Source organism: Oncorhynchus kisutch, unplaced genomic scaffold (assembly GCF_002021735.2).
Source record: "Oncorhynchus kisutch isolate 150728-3 unplaced genomic scaffold, Okis_V2 Okis03b-Okis08b_hom, whole genome shotgun sequence".
NCBI classification, from domain to species: domain Eukaryota; kingdom Metazoa; phylum Chordata; class Actinopteri; order Salmoniformes; family Salmonidae; genus Oncorhynchus; species Oncorhynchus kisutch.
In genome coordinates, this window is record NW_022261980.1 from 2597573 (window position 1) to 2618852 (window position 21280).

General features: G+C 42.5%; 1 protein-coding gene across 1 annotated transcript in view; it reads right to left on the minus strand.

The window, feature by feature from the left end:
- The window catches only part of bnc1 (basonuclin zinc finger protein 1), a 70096-nt gene extending 49117 nt beyond the window's left edge, over nt 1-20979 (minus strand). Inside the window, exon 1 of the mRNA XM_031812484.1 lies at nt 20705-20979. Coding sequence (XP_031668344.1) covers nt 20705-20713 — 9 coding nt within the window. The 5' untranslated portion in view covers nt 20714-20979. The remainder of the gene's footprint in view (nt 1-20704) is intronic.
- Between the last annotated feature and the right edge of the window lie 301 nt (nt 20980-21280).

Below are 21280 nucleotides of genomic sequence, written 5' to 3' on the forward strand. Positions count from 1 at the left end.
GGCTTGCAACTGCACATGGGGACAAAGATTGTACTTTTTGGAGAAATGAAACACGATGAAACAAAAATAGAACTGTTTGGCCATAATGACCATCGTTATGTCTGGAGGATAGAGGGGGAGGCTTGCAAGCCGAAGAACACCATCCCAACCGTGAAGCACGGGGGCGGCAGCATCATGTTGTGGGGGTGCTTTGCTGCAGGGGGGACTGGTACACTTCACAAAATAGATGGCTTCACGAGGATGGAAAATTATGTTGATATATTGAAGCAACATCTCAAGACATCAGTCAGGAAATTAAAGCTTGGTCGCAAATGGGTCTAAATGGACAATGACCCCAAGCATACTTCCGAAGTTGTGGCAAAATGGCTTAAGGACAACAAAGTCAAGGTATTGGCGTGGCCATCACAAAGCCCTGACCTCAATCCTATAGAATATTTGTGGGCAGAACTGAAAAAGTGTGTGCGAGCAAGGAGGCCTACAAACCTGACTCAAACCTGACCCAAAATTTACCCAACTTATTGTGGAAAGCTTGTGGAAGGCTACCTGAAACATTTGACTCAAGTTTAAATAGTTTAAGTCAATGCTACCAAATACTAATTGAGTTTATGTGATCTTCTGACCCACTGGGAATGCGATAAAAGAAAAGCTGAAATAAATTATTCTCTACTATTATTCTGACATTTCACATTCTTAAAAAAGTGGTTATCCTAACTGACATAAGACAGGGAATTTTTACTCTGATTAAATGTCAGGAATTGTGAAAAACTGAGTTTAAATGTATTTGGCTAAGGTGTATGTAAACTTCAGACTTCAACTGTAAGTATGCATGAAGTAGTAAATAAGCCATATTGGGTGAACAAATCAAATCAAAGTTTATTTGTCACGTGTGCCGAATACAACAGTGAAATGCATACTTACAGGCTCTAACCAATAGTGCAAAAAAGGTATTAGGTGAAAAATAGGTAAATAAAGAAATAAAACAACAGGAAAAAGACAGGCTATATACAGTAACGAGGCTATAAAAGTAGCGAGGCTACATACAGACACCGGTTAGTCAGGCTGATTGAGGTAGTATGTACATGTAGATATGGTTAAAGTGACTATGAACTTATGATGAACAGAGAGTAGCAGTACCGTAAAAGAGGGGTTGAGGGAGGCACACAATGCAAATAGTCCAGGTAGCCATTTGATCACCTGTTCAGGAGTCTTATGGCTTGGAGGTAAAAACTGTTGAGAAGCCTTTTTGTTCTAGACTTTGCACTCCAGTACCGCTTGCCATGCGGTAGTAGAAAGAACAGTCTATGACTGGTGTGGCTGGGGTCTTTGACCATTTTTAGGGCCTTCCTCTGACACCGCCTGGTGTAGAGGTTCTGGATGGCAGGCAACTTAGCCCCAGTGATCTACTGGGCTGTACGCACTACCCTCTGTAGTGCCTTGCGGTCAGAGGCCGAGCAATTGCCGATGCTCTCGATGCTGCAGCTGTAGAACCTTTTGAGGATCTCAGGACCCATGCCAAATATTTTTTGTTTCCTGCGGGGGAATAGGTTTTGTCGTGCCCTCTTCATGCCTGTCTTGGTGTGTTTGGACCATTCTAGTTTGTTGTTGATGTGGACACCAAGAAACTTGAAGCTCTCAACCTGCTCCACTGCAGCCCCGACGATGAGAATGGGGGCGTGCTCGGTCCTCCTTTTCCTGTAGTCTACAATCATCTCCTTAGTCTTGGTTACATTGAGGGATAGTTTGTTATTCTGGCACCACCCGGCCAGGTCTCTGACCTCCTCCCTATAGGCTGTCTCGTTGTTGTTGGTGATCAGGCCTACCACGGTTGTGTCGTCTGCAAACTTAATGATGGCGTTGGAGTCGTGTCTGGCCATGCAGTCGTGGGTGAACAGGGAGTACAGGAGGGGATTAATGGTGTTGATGTGAGCCATTACCAGCCTTTCAAAGCACTTCATGGCTACGGACGTGAGTGCTACAGGTCTGTAGTCATTTAGGCAGGTTGCCTACGTGTTCTTGGGCACAGGGACTATGGTGGTCTGCTTGAAACATGTTGGTATTACAGACTCAATCAGGGACATGTTGAAAATGTCAGTGAAGACACTTGGTCAGCACATGCCCGGAGCACACGTCCTGGTAATCCGTCTGGCCCCGCAGCCTTGTGAATGTTGACCTATTTAAAAGGTCTTACTCACGTCGGCTAGGGAGAGCGTGATCACACAGTCGTCTGGAACAGCTGATGCTCTCATGCATGCCTCAGTGTTGCTTGCCTCGAAGCGAGCATAGAAGTGATTTAGCTCATCTGGTAGGCTCATGTCACTGGGCAGCTCGCGGCTGTGCTTCCCTTTGTAGTCTGTTACAGTGAAAAATCTAAATCTTTCTCCATTTGTGTACGCCCCTATAGATTCAATACATGATGTATTCAGGTATGTCGTGGAGGGTACATGTAAATGCTGTTTACACACCTTTTTACTCTGCATATATATTTTTTTGCCATATTAGCATAGTTAGCATTAGAAAGCCATCTTGACCACGTAACTACATTCCTGGATGTATCTTACTGGACCTAGTACATCCTTTCTAGTGCTCTGTTGAAGTCATGCGGAATCGGTCCATTCTAGAACAGGGTAAAAAAAAAAATCATGCATAGCATTGTATGTCTATAGGTACAAGTAGCTGTTCAGTTCTGGGACAGGGAAGGGCAACTCCAGTCCTCACGGTCCTGATTGGTGATACACTTTTGTCCCAGGCCTAGCTAACACACACCTGACACCAATAATTAACTTATCAATGTCTCCAGTTTAGAATATAATACGTTTAATCAGGCGTATTAGTTAGGGCTGGGGGAAATGTATGACACCAATCAGGCCCCCTAGGATGCAGAATCACGTTATTGGAAACAAAGGCTGTTCTGATGGCAGGCCTGGTTGTGGCTAGATATGTTTGAGTTGTGTCAGAGACAATTGTAGAATTGAGTTTAACCCTAACCCTTTTCCTAACCTTAACCTAATTTTCCCAACCTGCTACACTAACTCTCCTAACCTCTCCTAACTCTCCTAAGCTGTACTCTAGTCAGGACCGGCAGGTCTGCCCGCAGAACAGCGTGTGTTTCCAATAAAGCGATTCACCCCCAAGGACTCGAGTTGCCAATCCTATTCTAGGATGTTTTGCTGAAGTCCATTTCAGTGGGCGTGTCCTAAAGTCATTAGGTGGCACCCTATTCCCTATATAGTGCACTACTTTTGACCAGAGCCCTATGGGGAATAGTGTGCCACTTGGGATGCAGACATTGTCATACGATCCATTATCCATCAGTCCAGTCCCTAGGCCGGAAGAGTGAAGAGTGCACTGATGAAGGCGCCGATGGTTGTGTGTGATTGTGGCTAAAGTGATGTTTGGGAGTGCAGTGAGGAAATGGCCGTCTGTTTGTCACATTAACAGGGTCATCCCACTGAGACTTAATCAATAACCCCATACACTGTCTGACACTCAAAAGGGGCCCTATAAAATCTGTGATGCGGAGAAAGCGGAACGAATCATGGAATCAAGACATTAAGACATCATTTCAACAATATTCAAAAATGTATTGAACTTAGTAGGAAATCGACTAAATGTATTGAACTTATAAGAACATTTATTAATATGCCCAAGATTATCATAAAACATGAACAAAATTCAATGATTCGTATTTTCCTTTAACTTTCTGACGAGGCAATGCAGGAATGCCCGTCTGTGTGTGAGTGTTTGTCTACCACTTGTAGCCGTTAGTGATGACGCTAACAATGATAACCTTCTTCTGGTAGATGGAAAGGCTTTGCCAAAAACCTTCTCAATTAAATGTTACCTACAGTATGTCTACCTGGTATCATAATATCATGATTATTTGGATCAATCCAGTGGCGATTTTTTTTGCCAACTCTGCAATGACAAGTGTGCTACAAAAATAACCAAATTAGTCTATTGTCGGTGCACAGCTGAATTAAAGGGCATCTTCTATTTTTCCCAGACCTCAAAAGTGGTCTCCTGATGCGGTTTAAGCATTGTTGTGGACTTAAAACATCCAATATTGTTGTTATTCAATTTAAAACGTGCAATTTTGAGAGCAAAAATATTATTTTTTTCACTGAAACTTTGAAAAACTAAAACTGAGAAAATAGAATTTTGGAAAAAACAGAATTAGGCAAAAAATTAAATGTCAATAGGCCCTACTAATAGCTACAGGTAAATGTCAAAATAATGGAAAGTATAATGAAAGGAGGTGCTTCCACACAGGTGTTTTCTGCGTTAATTAGGAAATTAACATCCCATCATGCTTAGGTTAATGAATAAAAATGCTGAGCAGGCCATTATTTTGGCTACCAGGGCTATGCCATAGGATGACAATGCCTCCATCCACAGAGCACAAGTGGTCACTGAATGTTTTGGTGAGCATGAAAACGATGTAAACAATATTGCATGGCCGTCTCAGTCACCAGATCTCAACCCAATTGAACACTTATAGGAGAATCTGGAGCGGTTTTCCACCACCATCAACAAAACATCAAGTGATGGAATATCTCGTGGAAGAATGGTGTCACATACCTCCAACAGAGTTCCAGACACTTGTAGAATCTAAGCCTAGGTGCACTGAAACTGCCTCTGCATCTCATCTCTGGGGTTTTAGGCTGGGTTTCTGTATAAGCACTTTGTGACAACTGCTGTTCTAAAAAGGGCTCTATAAATAAATGTGATTGATTGTTCTGGATCATGGTGGCACAACACCCCATTAAGACACTTTATGTTGATGTTTCTGTTATTTTGGCAGTTACCTGTATTAGGCTATTATCTGGAGGCCAGTAGTGTACTGTTTTCATCTGTGTTTCAAATCACTGTGGAAAGAGACACCAAAGCAACAATGATGAAAAATGTAAATCTGCGAAAGCAATTCGAAAATTTGCCATGTCATATGACACATTTAAGCAGTAGGATATTTCAGGCTTTTATTCTCTGACAAATATACACTACCATCACTGAACACTGACAAATGAGAAATGTTTAAACAGTAAAGAATTGGTTTGATACAGACACATTGACACAAGTGTGTGTATGGTACCACAGCATCTTGGCGGTGGAGCTATGAGGCACAGAGCCAGGGGCTGGATGGAGGATTGTGTCTGGGCTGAAAGGGATCCAGAGAAAGGGGTAGATAGGCTCACACCGACCCCCTCACTACTGGAACACACCACTAACACACTGCCAAGTTCTCAGGATCCCACACACGCACAAGCACGCATGCACAAACACGCACACACACAAACACATGGATGCACACACAAGGCTCTGCTGACTCAGAGAGCACACCAGATACCATTCCGTTTTCTTCCGTGATATTCCTTTTTTTCCAGAGGGAACGAGAAAGAGAGAGAGAAACTAAAACAGACAGAGAACACACTACTAACTGCCAAGTGCAGAGTATTTTTTTGTGTCAGATCTGTCTTGTCCTTCTGCCTATGGTTCAAGGAACATAGGTCTCTCTGTTGCTCCACTATGAAGAAGAATACTGAATTAATCCATACGAGACTGCTGTATCCAACCCCTCCGATACACACATGCGCACAAAGTTGAAGAGGCTGGAGCAGAGGGCAACCACCCTGCAGCGCCCAACTATGTACAGCTAGCAGATTTTACTTTTAGATTTTGCCTAATATAATGCAGGTTCTGATTCCGGGCTCCTGGTGTCCAGCTTCAGAGCATATCTAGCTATGGGAAACACTGGTTTGAGAATGACTGGAGAGTGGTTAAAAGGAATCCATCAAGCATGCCATCACCCCCACCCCACTGTCCTAGTGATGGGATCCAGACTGGTTCCAGACCCCCTATCCCAGGTCCACCACCCCTTCTCCCCACCAGTCCATCCCCACACATCATCAATACCCCTCAAACCCTCTGTCACCCCACGCACACACACACACCCAACCCTACACAACCCCTCTGGAAGCGCTCACATGAAAGGGGACCAGCTTAACGTGTCATTGATCAGGCCAGCCAGGGGTCTGCAGCGCAGCACAGCACAAGGGGCTTTCTAGAGCTATCGGTCACTCTAGGGGAATCCCATCCCAGAGAATGCACATCGCACACACACATGCAAAGGCATACATCACAGCCTTCTTTTTACTGTACTACATGTGCAGTTATCCGGCTCTAATAAAAGTATATGGATTACATTTATATAGTATTTTTCTTCTGGTTGGATCTATATAGTTGTTTTATAGAGCTTTGGTCAGACACACACACACAGACACACACAGGCACAAGCGCTCACACAATCACACACACACGTCCAAGTGTAGTAGGTACAGCGATATAGGCCAGTGGTTCCCAAACTGAGGTGTGAACTCGACAAGCCCCTGCCCCCAACTCCGTCCGGCTTTCAACTTGCTCTTGAAAGTTGTAATAGTAGAATGCATAAGGTGCAGATTCAAAGTTGGGTAGTGCATCATAAGTTTTCCTCTTGTCATGTCAGTCATTATATACCTTAGAGAGATATTTATAACTTGTCAGAAATGCTCAGATCAACTAGCATAGTTTTTTTTCTAGTTTTTTAGATTTTGTAGTAATATTCGAGTCACTCAAATATCATATGAATACACATTAGACATGGGAAAATGTATAGAATTGCAGGAAAATATGCTTTAAAAATAGCAAAACGTCCTTTGCATCCCTTGGCAAAATGTGTAGAATTGCAGGAAATAAGCTTTAAACCTGCAAAATGTTGTCTCTGTCAACAAGGGGGGGGGGGACTTTGGGGTATATAGGCCCCCAAACTACATACACCCTGATATATAGGCCCTACATACACGCTCTACTTCTATTGCAACACATCTGGTAGGTAATTTACCTAAACAGTGTATAGCAGGGTAAAACACCCTCCAACGCAGACAATACCCTTACCTACACCTCAATGTCTAGACTTTGTCACAGTGGCGATGAAGATAATTGGCGTAATTAGATGCTTGCATCACAGACAATGATGTATGTCAACAAGCTATTAAGAGGTGATTATGCCTTGAGCAATGCCTTTTAGCACATGGTTTAAGCACTGTGTCCACGAGCGCACATGGACACACACGATCACACACGATCACACTCACAATCACATGCACACACACACGTACATGTAAACAATTGTAAATAGGCACACACACACACAGTGGGTTAGGACTGGGCGATATGGCCTAAAGATCATATCATTATTTTTTTCAAACTTATTAACGATATATTGTGTATAAAAAATTATATGTTCTGTAAATAAGCTTGTTTTTTTGTTGCAATAATCACTGATCTGGCTTCCAAGTCTGTCTATGGAAATTATTGTTTGTTAAACATTTAACCAGAACCATGCATAATGCACATCCACTAATCCAATCAAATGTATGTCACATACACATATTTAGCAGATGTTATTGCGGGTGTAGCAAAATGCTTGTAATAATGACTTCCGGGAGCAGGCATTATAGCAAATTAACACACATAAACAATCTCTCAGGTACAAGCCTACGTGCTAGTGAGTAACCAGCTGATCTTTATATTTGAAGTTCAGCCAACTTGGATCTACAGTATTTGTTAGCTAACAAGGTAGAACAGTTGAATTGTTATGAACACACCCTTCTGTCCTCTCCAACTGTTTGAACAGCATGCTAGCCTGTCAACGTTTCAGGTGTTGAAATCAAGTGGCCTACCTTACAGCGTTGTGCTCAAAACCACCTAAAGCAAGACCGATTCAATACCGGAGGAGGGAGACCGAGACTATCAAGATCAAGACTAAGACAGAGGGGGGGGGGGGGGCCGAGTCAAGAACGAGACCAGAAAAATGTCAGATTCAAGAACATGATTGAAATTGTGTCCATGGCTTAAAACTATATATATTATTTATTGTATACCAGCCACCATGGCATGTAGACTTTAAAAACAAATCAAACAGCCACTCAGTTTTAACCAGACAAAATATTTTTGTTGCCATAATTACACTAAAAATCTTCCAAAAAGGATGAACATGCTTAGTAATGTTTCTAAAACAAGAAATGTATTACTAGTAAGAAGTAGCGTGGTATATTTATGCAAAAAAAAGACACGTTTTGTCATACCCGTTGTATACGGTCTGATATAACACGGCTGTCAGCCAATCAGCATTCAGGACTCGAACAACCCAGTTCATAATGCGCAATTTAATCTAATATTCTGTGAGTCTTTTAACCAAAATATCTGACAAAAATGTTCAGCTGCCCCTTTAAGGTTACCTTGGGGCCATTCGAGTCAATGTGACCCTGTGAGAATCTCACTAGTAAAGGCCAACGATGTCTCTTTGCTAGAAATGGATGCAAACTCAAACATTGAAAAGCAACCTAGCTTGTGAACAAACCAATGTAAATAGCCAAGAAACACGAGGACAATGTCTCACTAGACTTGAGTGAAATAGTCCAACTTTTATGCCTGCTTCTAAAAATAGATCTTTCAGGACTTCACCCAGTGCGCACAGGCCCCAGACAGGCAGTGTGCTAGGCAAGGTGGGATAGCTATAACGTCAGGATTCGTATTTCTTTGTGTATTACCAGATATGAAACAAAAATGCTGAAATACTTTGAAAACAGTTTACTGCAGCATTTATTAGCTATAAATCACAACTTACACATAAAAGTCATGTCCCATACTTGACTTTTTACTATTTCTATGAAATGCTCACACTGTAGAGCCTACGAGTGTGACCAACCGCCAACGTTTCTGGTGAATTAGACAGTCTTACCAGTCAAAACCAAAATCTATCCGAATTTGCAGGTGGCGGTGTTCATTTTAGGCCCTGATTGTGTCAAATTACCACCATGATAAGAGTTCAAAATGTCCAATATGTCGGTGTTCATACAGTATTTCAGAAGAACATATGGATTCTTTAGACCAGAGGTTCATAAACATTTTCAGTCTGGGACCCAAATGAGAAATTCAGTGTTTTCCTGGGACCCAAGCTCATGAAAACATGCCACCTCTTGGGGGTCGTAAGCTCCCCCACTTCATGGGCAAAACTATTTAGTGGCCTCCGTCTTCACAGCGGAGAGAACAATGTACATTTTAAAGTTAATTTCCTGCAATTCTACACATTTTACCATGTGGCAGATATCAGAAAATTGCAGTTTTAAAGCAAATGTCCTACAATTCTACACATTTTGCCATGACAATATGATATCGGAGTGAGAGTGACTAACAAAATCAATGTGGGGACCCTGCAGGTCAGGGCCCCTGGGCACGAACTCTGCTTGCATGGTCGGTATTTGGTGATGATTACTACAAGTTTAGATAGCTGGCTGGACTAACTTACCAATCTAAAAATGTTTAGCTGGCATGGCTAATTGAGTGACTGTCAGTGATGGACAGAACAAAACAAAAACTGCTGATGGACAACCAAATTTCCAAATTGTACGTATTTTTTAATTCTACATGAAATTTGTGGTCCTTTGTAGCTCAGTTGGTAGAGCATGGCGTAATACCAGGGTAGTGCGTTTGATTCCTGGGACCACCCATACGTAAAATGTATACTTGCATAACTGTAAGTCGCTTTCGATAAAAGCATCTGCTAAATGGTATATATTATATAATGATGTTCACATTTTTTTATGTTTTACATTTAGCCAAAGCTCTTTTTTAGAGCAGCTTACAGGAACAATTAGGGTTAGGTGCCTTGCTCAAGGGAATATCGAATGATTTTTCATAGAGGGGATTCAAACCAGCTTTCGGTTACTGGCCCAATGCTCTTAACCGCTAGGAACCCTAGGATTTGATAGGCCATAAGATATTATGTCATAAAAGAAGTGTGGATATTTGGTCTGGCAAAGCGGTTTTATGCACTGACTGAATGGGAGCTGATAATCACAGGTGGTCTCAGGAAGAAATGATGATTTCTAAGACCAAGTAAAAATGTATCAGACACCGAGATAAGACCAACACACTCAATATGTGGTCTACAACACTGCTAACTTATTTCTCAGAATGAGAACGAGTTCGTAATTCCTAAAATAATTGTGTTTTATGCTTATTGCACATTTATAAAACACAAACTACGTAGTACCGCAATGCTACGTGCAACAAACTGAGCGCTACATTTCCAGAATCAATGTTTATCGATACTCTCGTTTTAGTAGTGTTTGTTCCGCTCTCAATCGGAGTAGTTGAGACATAAACAGGGTATGGTTAGAAAGGTTAACATTTCCTCCATTACAGTAAAATAATATAAATGTGTTTCAGTCTCCAGGTTAACGTCTCCTCCATTACAGTAAAATAATGTCTCAATGTGTCTCAGTGCCCATACGACCCATTCTGTTGGAACAAACCTCAAACACAAATAGCGAGTTGAAACCGCTTGTCAGAGAAGAAGTGATCTCTCATCTTTGTTGTTCGGAGTGGCAGGAGGAGGGGCTTGGTGTGTGTAAATGGGAAGGTGCACAGAGAACAAAAGGAGACGAGAAAAAAAAGACAACGTGACAACAATTCTGTACACGGTAAAACATACATTCAAATTAATCAAATGAATTGGATAGATCGCCCAGCCCTAAAGTACATCCACTTAGACTACCCCTGTCTGTCACAACGTGCTCTCTTCATGAATTCTGCTGTGACAATATGGAAAACAGTCATTGCTGCTGCACTGCTGGGTACTTGGACCATCCATGTAGAGGCTCTCTATATCTGTATCATGTTCCAATAGCATAATATCCACTTACACACGCCCACGCCAACAAGCTGTATATTCATGAGAGACAATGACACCAGGGAGTTTCACATTCGAGTCCCAAACGATGAGCTCTTCACACTGTAGCCATTATCTAACTCTGGCTGTGAACATGTACTCTTAGTTGACACAGAACTGCCACTGTGTAGAAGTGCTGCCATAGAATGTGCCTACAAAATCATCAGTGCCAGAGTCATCGATATTCAGTGTGGCCAACTATCCTCCATGTTGTTTCCAAGTGTTCAATAACAATAATGTACTAATTGGAAATCTCAATGGAATGTCTGGTATGTGTGTCCCCCCCAGAGGGGAGCAGTGGAGTGCTGTCTGACCAGACCCCCAAACGTCTTTCATCTTTGATTAGCGAGGCCTCTCTGGGGTGCTACACCCCCCCACACCTTACCTCCACACACCCCTCATCCCCCCCACTCCTTCAACCCTGAATACTGATCAGCCTGATCCAGCTCTTTCTCCTTTTCTCTGTCTCACTCTAACTCTCTTCCACTCTCTCCATCCCTCTCTCCCTCTCCACCCCCAATACCACCTCCTCTCTTTCTGCAGCCCTTGGGTTATAGTCAGTGTAGGTTCTCTAAAGTCTCAGTAGAAATCAGTGGTGCTGTATGGGTAGGTAGTGAGGTAAAGAGCAGATAGGCTAGGAGAGAGACCTAGGAGGCCTGGGAGCTCTGGCCCTGAGGAGAGGGTTGAGGGTTCTGCTCTCCTTCTGGCTGTTTGAAGGGGGGTAGAGTCGAAGGAAAATCAATAGGCATGGAGCGCCAGGCTCTGTGATGGCATTGGTAATCGGCTTTCTGCATTAATGTTTCAGAGGCTGGGAGAGAAGCCTAGCTGGCAAGGGGCGTGCGGCGAGCAGAGGGCCCCAAACACACACACACAAAAGCAAAAGTAAAAACTGTTACACATACATTCACCACCACTATCCCTCCTTTAGTTTCCTTCAAAACAGAATACTCAAGTATCCAGACATTTGAAGCCGAACGGGAGGTTCCGATGTGAACTACACTTAGACCGAGACCTGAAGACCTTTAGCTCCCCGGGTTAATGCTTAGCTCAGTGGGCTAATGTAGTCGTGCTACCAAGGTTCAAACCCAGTCGGTCACACTTGCTTACAGCAAAATAAATAAAGAGTTTTTGTGAACCGGATGCTTACACATGCTCACTACCATAAGACAGGAGGGCAAGGCTATTCACCAAACCACTGGAGAAAAATACTAATACACTGTAAAAAAATATTTGTTGTTTCAACTTATTATTTCCAGTCATGTAGTTGCATGGTCTTTTTCAAGCTGTATCAACTTTACATTTAATCTATCCTAACTTACACCAAATTTGCTTTGACTGACAGAAGATAGTTAAGTCAACTTCACCATTTGTCAGAATAAGGTATTATTCCAGGTTGAATCAATGTCAAATTTTAAATGTAGAGTTATCCTAACTAACACCAAACGTACTTTGACTAATATAAGAAAGTCAAGTCAACTTTAGTTTGTCAGTATAACCTAATTATAGTTGAATCAATTTACATTTTAGTGGAGATAACAAGTCTCAATTTTTAAATGACTTCATATTTTCAATTAATTTAACCTACTATGAAGTTAAGTTCACAATATTCACATTGACTAAATAACCCTAACAATGACATAATAGAGATTACAGAAGGGAACATTATGCTCCCATCTGTCTCTTGCTCATGTGTGGACTTTGTTACCAGTTTCAAAACTGGCAGTCCACTCAGTAACGTTAACCAACCAACAAACCACTTTAACTACAACAACATTCTCAGTAGCGGTTACAGAAACATTTGACATGTGGTTGTTTATCTACCTTTGTTGAATACACTAACAGAAGTCGCTCTGGATAAAAGCGTCTGCTAAATGACCAAAATGTAAATGTAAAAATGAACGGTTGCAAAGCATGCTGGATATTATTATAATGAACCCCCCAAAATAATTTGGTCATCTGACATCTGTCACATATTGTCAATACAGCAGATACAGTTTAGTTTCAGTTTATTTGACTTTTTGGTTGTGAACTTCTAAGTTGAGTAAAAATGTTGATCTTTGGTGATTCAACTTAGTTACTGTCACGGAGGTGTCAGTCCGTGACAACGTATTTCTGACTTTACATATTAAACAACCAGACATGGAAATGGTATACGGGTTTATGAAATGCACATTCCTTTATTGCATATAATATGTGTATGATGCCTCATCCTTCGGTGCTTCCGATGTAGCCTGTCAAGAGAGAAAAAAATGGTTGAGAGTTCGCTGGCAATTCATTTGTTTGTGGTGCCGCATTTACTGTTTCTTATCATGCATTTTCTGATCATTGTTGCCATTCAAGTGCACAGGTTTTGGTAATGACATTTCTAGAAGTTAAAAGAATTGTTTGCAAACATAGCCTAACTGTACTCCTCATAGGTTAAACTCCCACACTAGTAGAAAGCCACTTTTTAGCGCTGCACAACGATGTAAGTCAATAAGTGATCGTTTTAGTCAAAGTATGATATACTTGGGCTTGAAGTGCTAAGTCCGAATGTTTGACCTCTGATGTTTCCGTGAGTCTTATGTTTCTTATCCTATGAGATGGCGTGCAAATTATTTTCATCCCTTGTTTTGTCTCAGGGCTGGGTTTTATTTCAATGATACCAACCACCAGCATGGCAATGTTTTTTAATCAGAAACACCTGCTGCAAAGTTCTTCCTATTCGCAAGTTGTCTGAGAGTCAAACAACTTTTTTCTGTAGCCTACACTCGGGTCTCCACAAGATAAAATGTCTCAGCCTCCAGTATTTATGCTGCAGTAGTTTATGTGTCGGGGGGCTAGGGTCAGTTTGTTATATCTGGAGTACTTCTCCTGTCCTATTCGGTGTCCTGTGTGAATTTAAGTGTGCTCTCTCTAATTCTCTCTTTCTCTCTTTCTTTCTCTCTCGGAGGACCTGAGCCCTAGGACCATGCCTCAGGACTACCTGACATGATGACTCCTTGCTGTCCCCAGTCCACCTGGCCGTGCTGCAGCTCCAGTTTCAACTGTTCTGCCTTATTATTATTGGACCATGCGGGTCATTTATGAACATTTGAACATCTTGGCCATGTTCTGTTATAATCTCCACCCGGCACAGCCAGAAGAGGACTGGCCACCCCACATAGCTTGGTTCCTCTCTAGGTTTCTTCCTAGATTTTGGCCTTTCTAGGGAGTTTTTCCTAGCCACCATGCTTCTACACCTGCATTGCTTGCTGTTTGGGGTTTTAGGATGGGTTTCTGTACAACACTTTGAGATATCAGCTGATGTACGAAGGGCTATATAAATAAATTTGATTTGATTTGATAAAACAGCCACAGTCAAAATGGGCTATATCGTAAAAATGAAAACCAAAATTAACAGTGTGGTTAAGGTGAGAGTTAGGTTTAAAATCTTATTTTAAGAAGAGAAAATGTAGACAGGGTCTATGATTTTGTGGCTATGTTAAATAGTGATGACCCTACACTTGGCCACCTTTTCATGGAGCAAATTAAAATAGAGGGGTGAAAACAAATTTTTTGGAACCTCCCCTTTTTTTCTTATTTTTTACCCCTTTTTCTCCCCAATTTTGTGGTATCCAATTGTTTAGTAGCTACTATCTTGTCTCATCGCTACAACTCCCGTACGGGCTCAGGAGAGACGAAGGTTAAAAGTCATGCGTCCCCCGATACACAACCAACCAACCCAGCACTGCTTCTTAACACAGCGCGCATCCAACCCGGAAGCCGCACCAATGTGTCGGAGGAAACACCGTGCACCTGGCAACCTTGGTTAGCGCGCACTGCGTGATGAGACAAGGATATCCCTACCAGCCAAACCCTCCTTAACCCGGACGACGCTAGGCCAATTGTGCGTCGCCCCACGGACCTCCCGGTCGTGGCCGGTTACGACAGAGCCTGGGCGCGAACCCAGAGTCTCTTAATCACTGCGCCACCCGGGAGGCCCCCGGAACGTCCCCTTTTTTTACCAGCAAATTATCATAATCCATTGGATAATTTGTCAAGTTTCACTTATTATTGAGCTAGTCTGCATAAAAAAATATATGACAATATTATAAACGCTAAAATTGCGTGATATTATTGCATTTTAGAACCCCGCTCCCCCAGTCTCCCCAAGATTAATAGTTTTGTCACGACTTCTACCGAAGTCGGTGCCTCTCCTTGTTCGGGCGATGTTCGGCGGTCGACATCGCCAGTCTTCTAGCCATCGCCGATCCATTTTTCATTTTCCATTTGTTTTGTCTTGTTTTCCCACACACCTGGTTTTCATTCCCTCATTAAGTGTTGTGTATTTAACCCTCTGTTACCCCCATGTCTTTGTGCGGTATTGTTTGTTGTAAGTGCTTGTGCACATTTGTTTGACTGATGCGCATCGGATTATTGTGCCCATATTTTGTTTTTCTTATGCCGTTGGTTTTACTATTAAACTGCTCCGGAAATTACCTAGTTCTGCTCTCCTGTGTCTGACTTCCCTGCCACCAGTTACGCACCCCTTGACAGGTTTTGACCACTAACATTTCAGGCAAATTCATTTGTATGGCCCGGTGCTCCAGCGTGCAGGGTTTGCTCATTTTCAACCATTCCATTGATCCTAAAGAGAAATATCCACCCACCCAGGGCACCGGGCCATGCGAAACGAGCTCGGCCATTGCTTCATCAATACACAATCCAAACTGTTCAATAGTTTGGCTATCCATATTACCGGAACTTATATTCATTATATTTCTATGGCGGATTCACGGCCACAATTTAAATAATGCATTGATATATAGCTAGCTAGCTAACAGAGAGAACAAAGAATATAGCTATTTGATCATGTCTGTGTGCATGTCTAAATATTAATGACATCTGGAATACAACACGGTTTTACTGGAATTATCAAACGGCAAGAGTCAGACAAAAGGCAACCCTCAACATGTCAACAGCTCATATAGGCACGCTTTAGCTGAAACGCATCTCTTGACAGGTAGGCTGTTTTATTTAACCAACTACCACACCAATGTTAACATAGCGTTAATTAGCACCCATTTGCATGTGAGCTAGCTAATTAGCAATTGCACCCTTTTGCATGTGAGCTAGCTAAATGCTTACAATGAGAATCGTATTTGTTACTTTACTGTTATTCCTCTCTTCAGAGTTAACAATTCAAGTGTGGCTTCAGTTGTAGAAATGTTGCTATTGCACGGCAACAATAAATCAACAGAGCACAGTTTCTGAAGCACCTGACATACCATCAGCATCCAGTGGCCCCTCAAGAGCACCCAGAGGTCCTTAAACAGCGGCCAGTGGACCCTCAAGATAATAATTCCATCCTCCTGATTCTTGCTTACAAGCAAAAATTAAAGCAGGAAGCACCAGTGGCTAGATCAATAAAAAAGTGGTCAGATGAAGCAGATGCTGAGCTACAGGACTGTTTTGCTGGCACAGACTGGAATATGTTACGGGATTCCTCCAATGGCATTGAGGAGTACACCACGTCTGTCATTGGGTTCAACAATAAGTGCATCGATGACGTCGACCCCACAGTAACCGTACGTACAAACCCCAACCAGAAGCCATGGATTACAGGCAGCATCCGCACTGAGCTAAAGGCTAGAGCTGCCGCTTTCAAGGAGCGGGCCTCTAACCTGGAAGCTTATAAGAAATCCTGCCATGCCCTCCGACAAACCATCAAACAGGCAAATCGTCAATACAGGACTAAGATCGAGTCATATTACACCGGCTCTGACGCTCATCGAATGTGACAGGGCTTGCAAACCATTACAGACTACAAAGGGAAGCACCGCCGAGAGCTGCCCAGTTACACGAGCCTACCAGACGAGCTAAACTACTTCTATGCTTGCTTCGAGGCAAATAACACTGAAACATGCATGAGAGTACCAGCTGTGCCGGAAGACTGTGTGATCACGCTCTCTGCAGCCGATGTGAGTAAGACCTTTAGACAGGTCAACATTCACAATCCCGCGGGGCCAGACGGATTACCAGGACGTATACTGAGAGCATGTGCTGAGCAACTAGCAAGTGTCTTCACTGACATATTCAACCTCTCCCTGTCCGAGTCTGTAATACCAACATGTTTTAATCAGACCCCAATGTGCCTGTGCCCAAGAACAGTAAGGTAACCTGCCTAAAAGACTACCGACACGTAGCACTCATGTCTGTAGCCATGAAGTGCTATGAAAGGTTGGTCATGGGCCACATCAACACCATTATCCCAGAAACCCTAGATCCACTCCAATTTGCATACCGCCCAAACAGATCCACAGATTATGCAATCTCTATTGCATTCCACACTGCCCTTTCCCACCTGGACAAAAGGAACACCTATGTGAGAATGCTATTCATTGACTACAGCTCAGCATTCAACACCATAGTGCCCTCAAAGCTCATCAAAAAGCTAAGGACCCTGGGACTAAACACCACCCACTGCAACTGGATCCTGGACTTCCTGACGGGCCACCCCCAGGTGGTAAGGGTAGGTAACAACACATCCTCCACGCTGATCCTCAACACAGAGGCCCCTCACAGGTGTGTGCTCAACCCCCTCCTGTACTCCCTTTTCACTCATGACTGCACGGCCAGGCACGACTCCAACACCATCATTACATTTGCCGATGACACAACAGTGGTAGGCCTGATCACCGACAACAACGAGACAGCCTAAAGGGAGCTCAGTAACCTGGCCGTGTGGTGCCAGGACAACAACCTCTCCCTCAACGTGATCAAGGCAAAGGACATTATTGTGGACTACAGGTAAAAGGGGACAGAGCACGCCGCCATTCTCATCAATGGGGCTGCAGTGGAGCAGGTTGAGAGCTTCATGTTCCTTGGTGTCCACATCACCAACAAACTAACTTGGTCCAAGCACACCAAGACAGTCGTGATGCTGGCACGACAAAACCTATTCCCCCTCAGGACACTGAAAAGATTTGTCATGGGTCCTCAGATCCTCAAAAGGTTCTACAGCTGCACCATTGAGAGCATCCTGACTGGTATGGCAACTGCTCGGTCTCTGATCGCAAGGCACTACAGAGGGTAGTGCGAACGGCCCAGTACATCACTGGGGAGAAGCTTCCTGCCATCAAGGACCTCTATACCAGGCGGTGTCAGAGAAAGGCCCTAAAAATTGTCAAAGACTGCAGTCACCCTAGCCATAGACTGTTCTCTCTGCTACCGCACGGCAAGTGGTACCAGAGCGCCAAGTCTAGGTCCAAGAGGTTTCTAAACAGCTTCTAAGCCCAAGCCATAAGACTCCTGAACATCTAGTCAAATGGATATCCAAACTATTTGCATTGCCCCCCCCCCTCCCCTCTCCACTGCCACGCTCTGTCATCTATGCAGTCACTTTAATAACTCTACCTACATGTACATACTACCTCAACTAACCGATGTTGAGGTACTACATTGACTCTGTAGCGGCACCCCCTTTATATATTGTTATTTTTTTACTGCTGCTCTTTTATCTCTTATCTTATCTGTATTTTTTTTAAACTGCACTGTTGGTTCGGGGCTCGTAAGTAAGCATTTCACTGTAAGGTCTACACCGGTTGTATTCGGCGCATGTGACTAATAACATTTGATTTGAAGAGCACCCAGAGGCCCTTAAACAGTCCCCAGAGGGACTGTGTTATGTGTTGTGTTATGTTGTTTAGTAAAAATGACGTAGAAGTCAGAAGTCTCTGATCTCTTTACTGGAGCTGGTATAACTTAATGTACAAAGCACATTCAGCTTGTCAGTATGTCTATATGGTATAGTCTGTCTCCATTCTCATGAGGAAAGTAAATAGCATTATAAATCAGGATAGGTAGTAACTGTATATATTATATATATGCTCAATGAAAAATGTCATTACGAAGTTAACTTTTATCAACACAATATTAACAGTACATGACATACATAACAAGTCTGTTGTTCACTGCAACAATATCAGTAGCTTGTCTCAAAAATAGCAGGAAGCAAACAGTGTTACAACACATGTGCTGGTACCACTTTATACAATATTACTTAAGATCTTCAAAAATGAAATGCATTTGTATTCAACGTGTGCCTTGCACAAATGTGTGTGTTTGTATTCAGTGTGTAACTGTCAAACCTCAGATGGCCCCCCGAAAATGTGGGCGGGGTTAAATGTGGGCGGGGTCAAACATTTGACCCCACCCACATTGAGCCCCACCCCTGAATTGCACACTGCAGTGAGGGGTACTTGGTTTGCTCCGTATTGAAGTGTCTGTCACCTCACTGAAACCTCCACCGCTAGGGTGGCCTCCGTTACAGTTACATAAGTGTAGACAACAAGACATTTTAACTTGACATTTTTTGTCAACACAACTTATGTTGCTTCAGTAGGTTTGACTTTATGGTTATGAATTTCTAAGTTGAGGCAACACATAGTTCCTAGCTGATTCAACTTGACTTCATAAGTTAAGACGATTTGATAAGTTGTAGTTATCTAAACTTGACAAGTTTTGTCAGCACAACTATTATGTTGCTTTAGTTGTTTTGACTTCATGGGTGTGAATTTCTAAGTTGAGTAAAGTAAGTTAAAAAAATGTATAGCTCAACTTAAAATTAATGCGTTTATACATTGAGTGAGTTTTTTGGCAACACAACAAATGTAGCAAATTTAGTGGACTTGGCTAGATAAAATGAGTCATTTTGACTGAATCTCAATATATAACTTTATTTGTTTTTACAGTGTACAGTAATTCTAAAGATCGGTACTCCCCTGTCACCCAAGCCACAGAAATCAGGTTTTCAACTCCAGAGCAGAACAAGAAGTGATAAGAGAGAGTTCTGGACCCAGGGACAATTACCTAAAGCCAACACAGAGAGCAGGGAGGGAAGAAAAAAAGAAAGAAAGAGATTTTGGCCTAAAAAATGCAAGCTGCAGGTCACTGGCGAGATAACAGAAGCCCTCTCAGTGGTTGAGATTGCTCCTTTGTGTGCACGTGTGAGTGTATGTGTGTGTGTGTGCGCTCTGTACAGCAGAGTGCGATCCTTTCCAGACGCCGAATCATAATCTCTGAGCTCTTAAGGTATTTGGTGTTTATGCCACAGTTTCCACATTGCTTCCCCCTGACGTTAGTGTGTGTGTGTGTGTGTTTCCCTTGACATTAGAGTGGTATAAATCAGTAGGGTAACAGACAGCCCCCTTGTAGAGACTGGTACGGAAAGGGGAGCTGCCATAGGCAACACTCACGGCCCGAACCCTCCCACCCACTCAACTCTCCCTCGCCTCTTTCTCAGCCAGATGTGCTCTCCTCTCTACAACACCTCCACCTACACACTGATACCAGTAGTGCTGAAACATTCACTTTCTGTCCCCTGTTCTACTTAGTTGAAATACTATTGGCTACTTTTGTTCTACAAGAAAGCGCTTTATTAATAATTATGAAGATAGGTTACGTAGGCGTATTATACAATGTTAAAAGGTTAAATTAAAAGGTAGACATTCATTTGATTTGAAAAGATAACTTATTTTCTCACTTCGGTAATTGTGGCATTGATGGATAAATTATATTAGCCAAACACTGGAGCCAGCTCATTCTACCATAAACACAATGGTCACTCGCAAAGGCTCTGTTCTGTTTACTGCTGGCGTTAGATTTGATGGGACTATTCTAAAATTCAACCATTATTAATACAACCATTATTAATTTTCCCTCATTTATTGACCTTCCCCTGCTTGTGCAGTTCAGTTTTATTATATCGTTCGTCCTAAAGACAATGAAGATTGCCATTTGTCAAATAAGCGCATTTGGGTAATTTATGACAAACCTGCGAATCTTTTCAATATAATGCACTTCAATAATGACTACAGCGTTTGATGACAACAAATAGGCCTATCAATAGCTCTTCGGTCGTTTTTGGGCAACGAAAGTCCATTTGTTTTTCATTGTGCTAACCTGGTTACTCACCGAAGCCATCTTCCATATCTAACTTTAGGGACAGGACACGTCTACTCTTTTCCGTCGCAGTTGAGATGACCTTCTAGGTTTCTGGAATGACACATTGATAGAAAAACGGATCCTACAAAACCAGACTCTTGAATAATAAACAGTGTATTTTAGTTACACTCTACAAGCAAATTTTGGAGTTTCGAAAACTCCTGAAATGCGACAGAAAACGTGTCATCTCTTGGATGTAACTGCGCGCCACTCATTCGGTTGTCACGAGATGCTTGACCACCTGGGGCTCATCAATATCGACAGGGAATTGGCGGTGGCGCGCGTGACAGCTACATTCCCGCCTTTATTGATGAAGTGACAAACTTGAATGATGATTTTCACCTTGTCACCTCCTAATCTTCTAATTATAAATTTATATATATATGTATATATCAGGCTATCATAAAAACAGAATAGTCATTGACATTGAAGATTGTATTCTTACTTCTGTTGACATCTAAATATTTATTGATTTGCAGTAGGCCTATTAGGGGCGTTGGTGACGTTTGTTTTTCAGTCTTTTATGCTTGAATAATAATATAAATA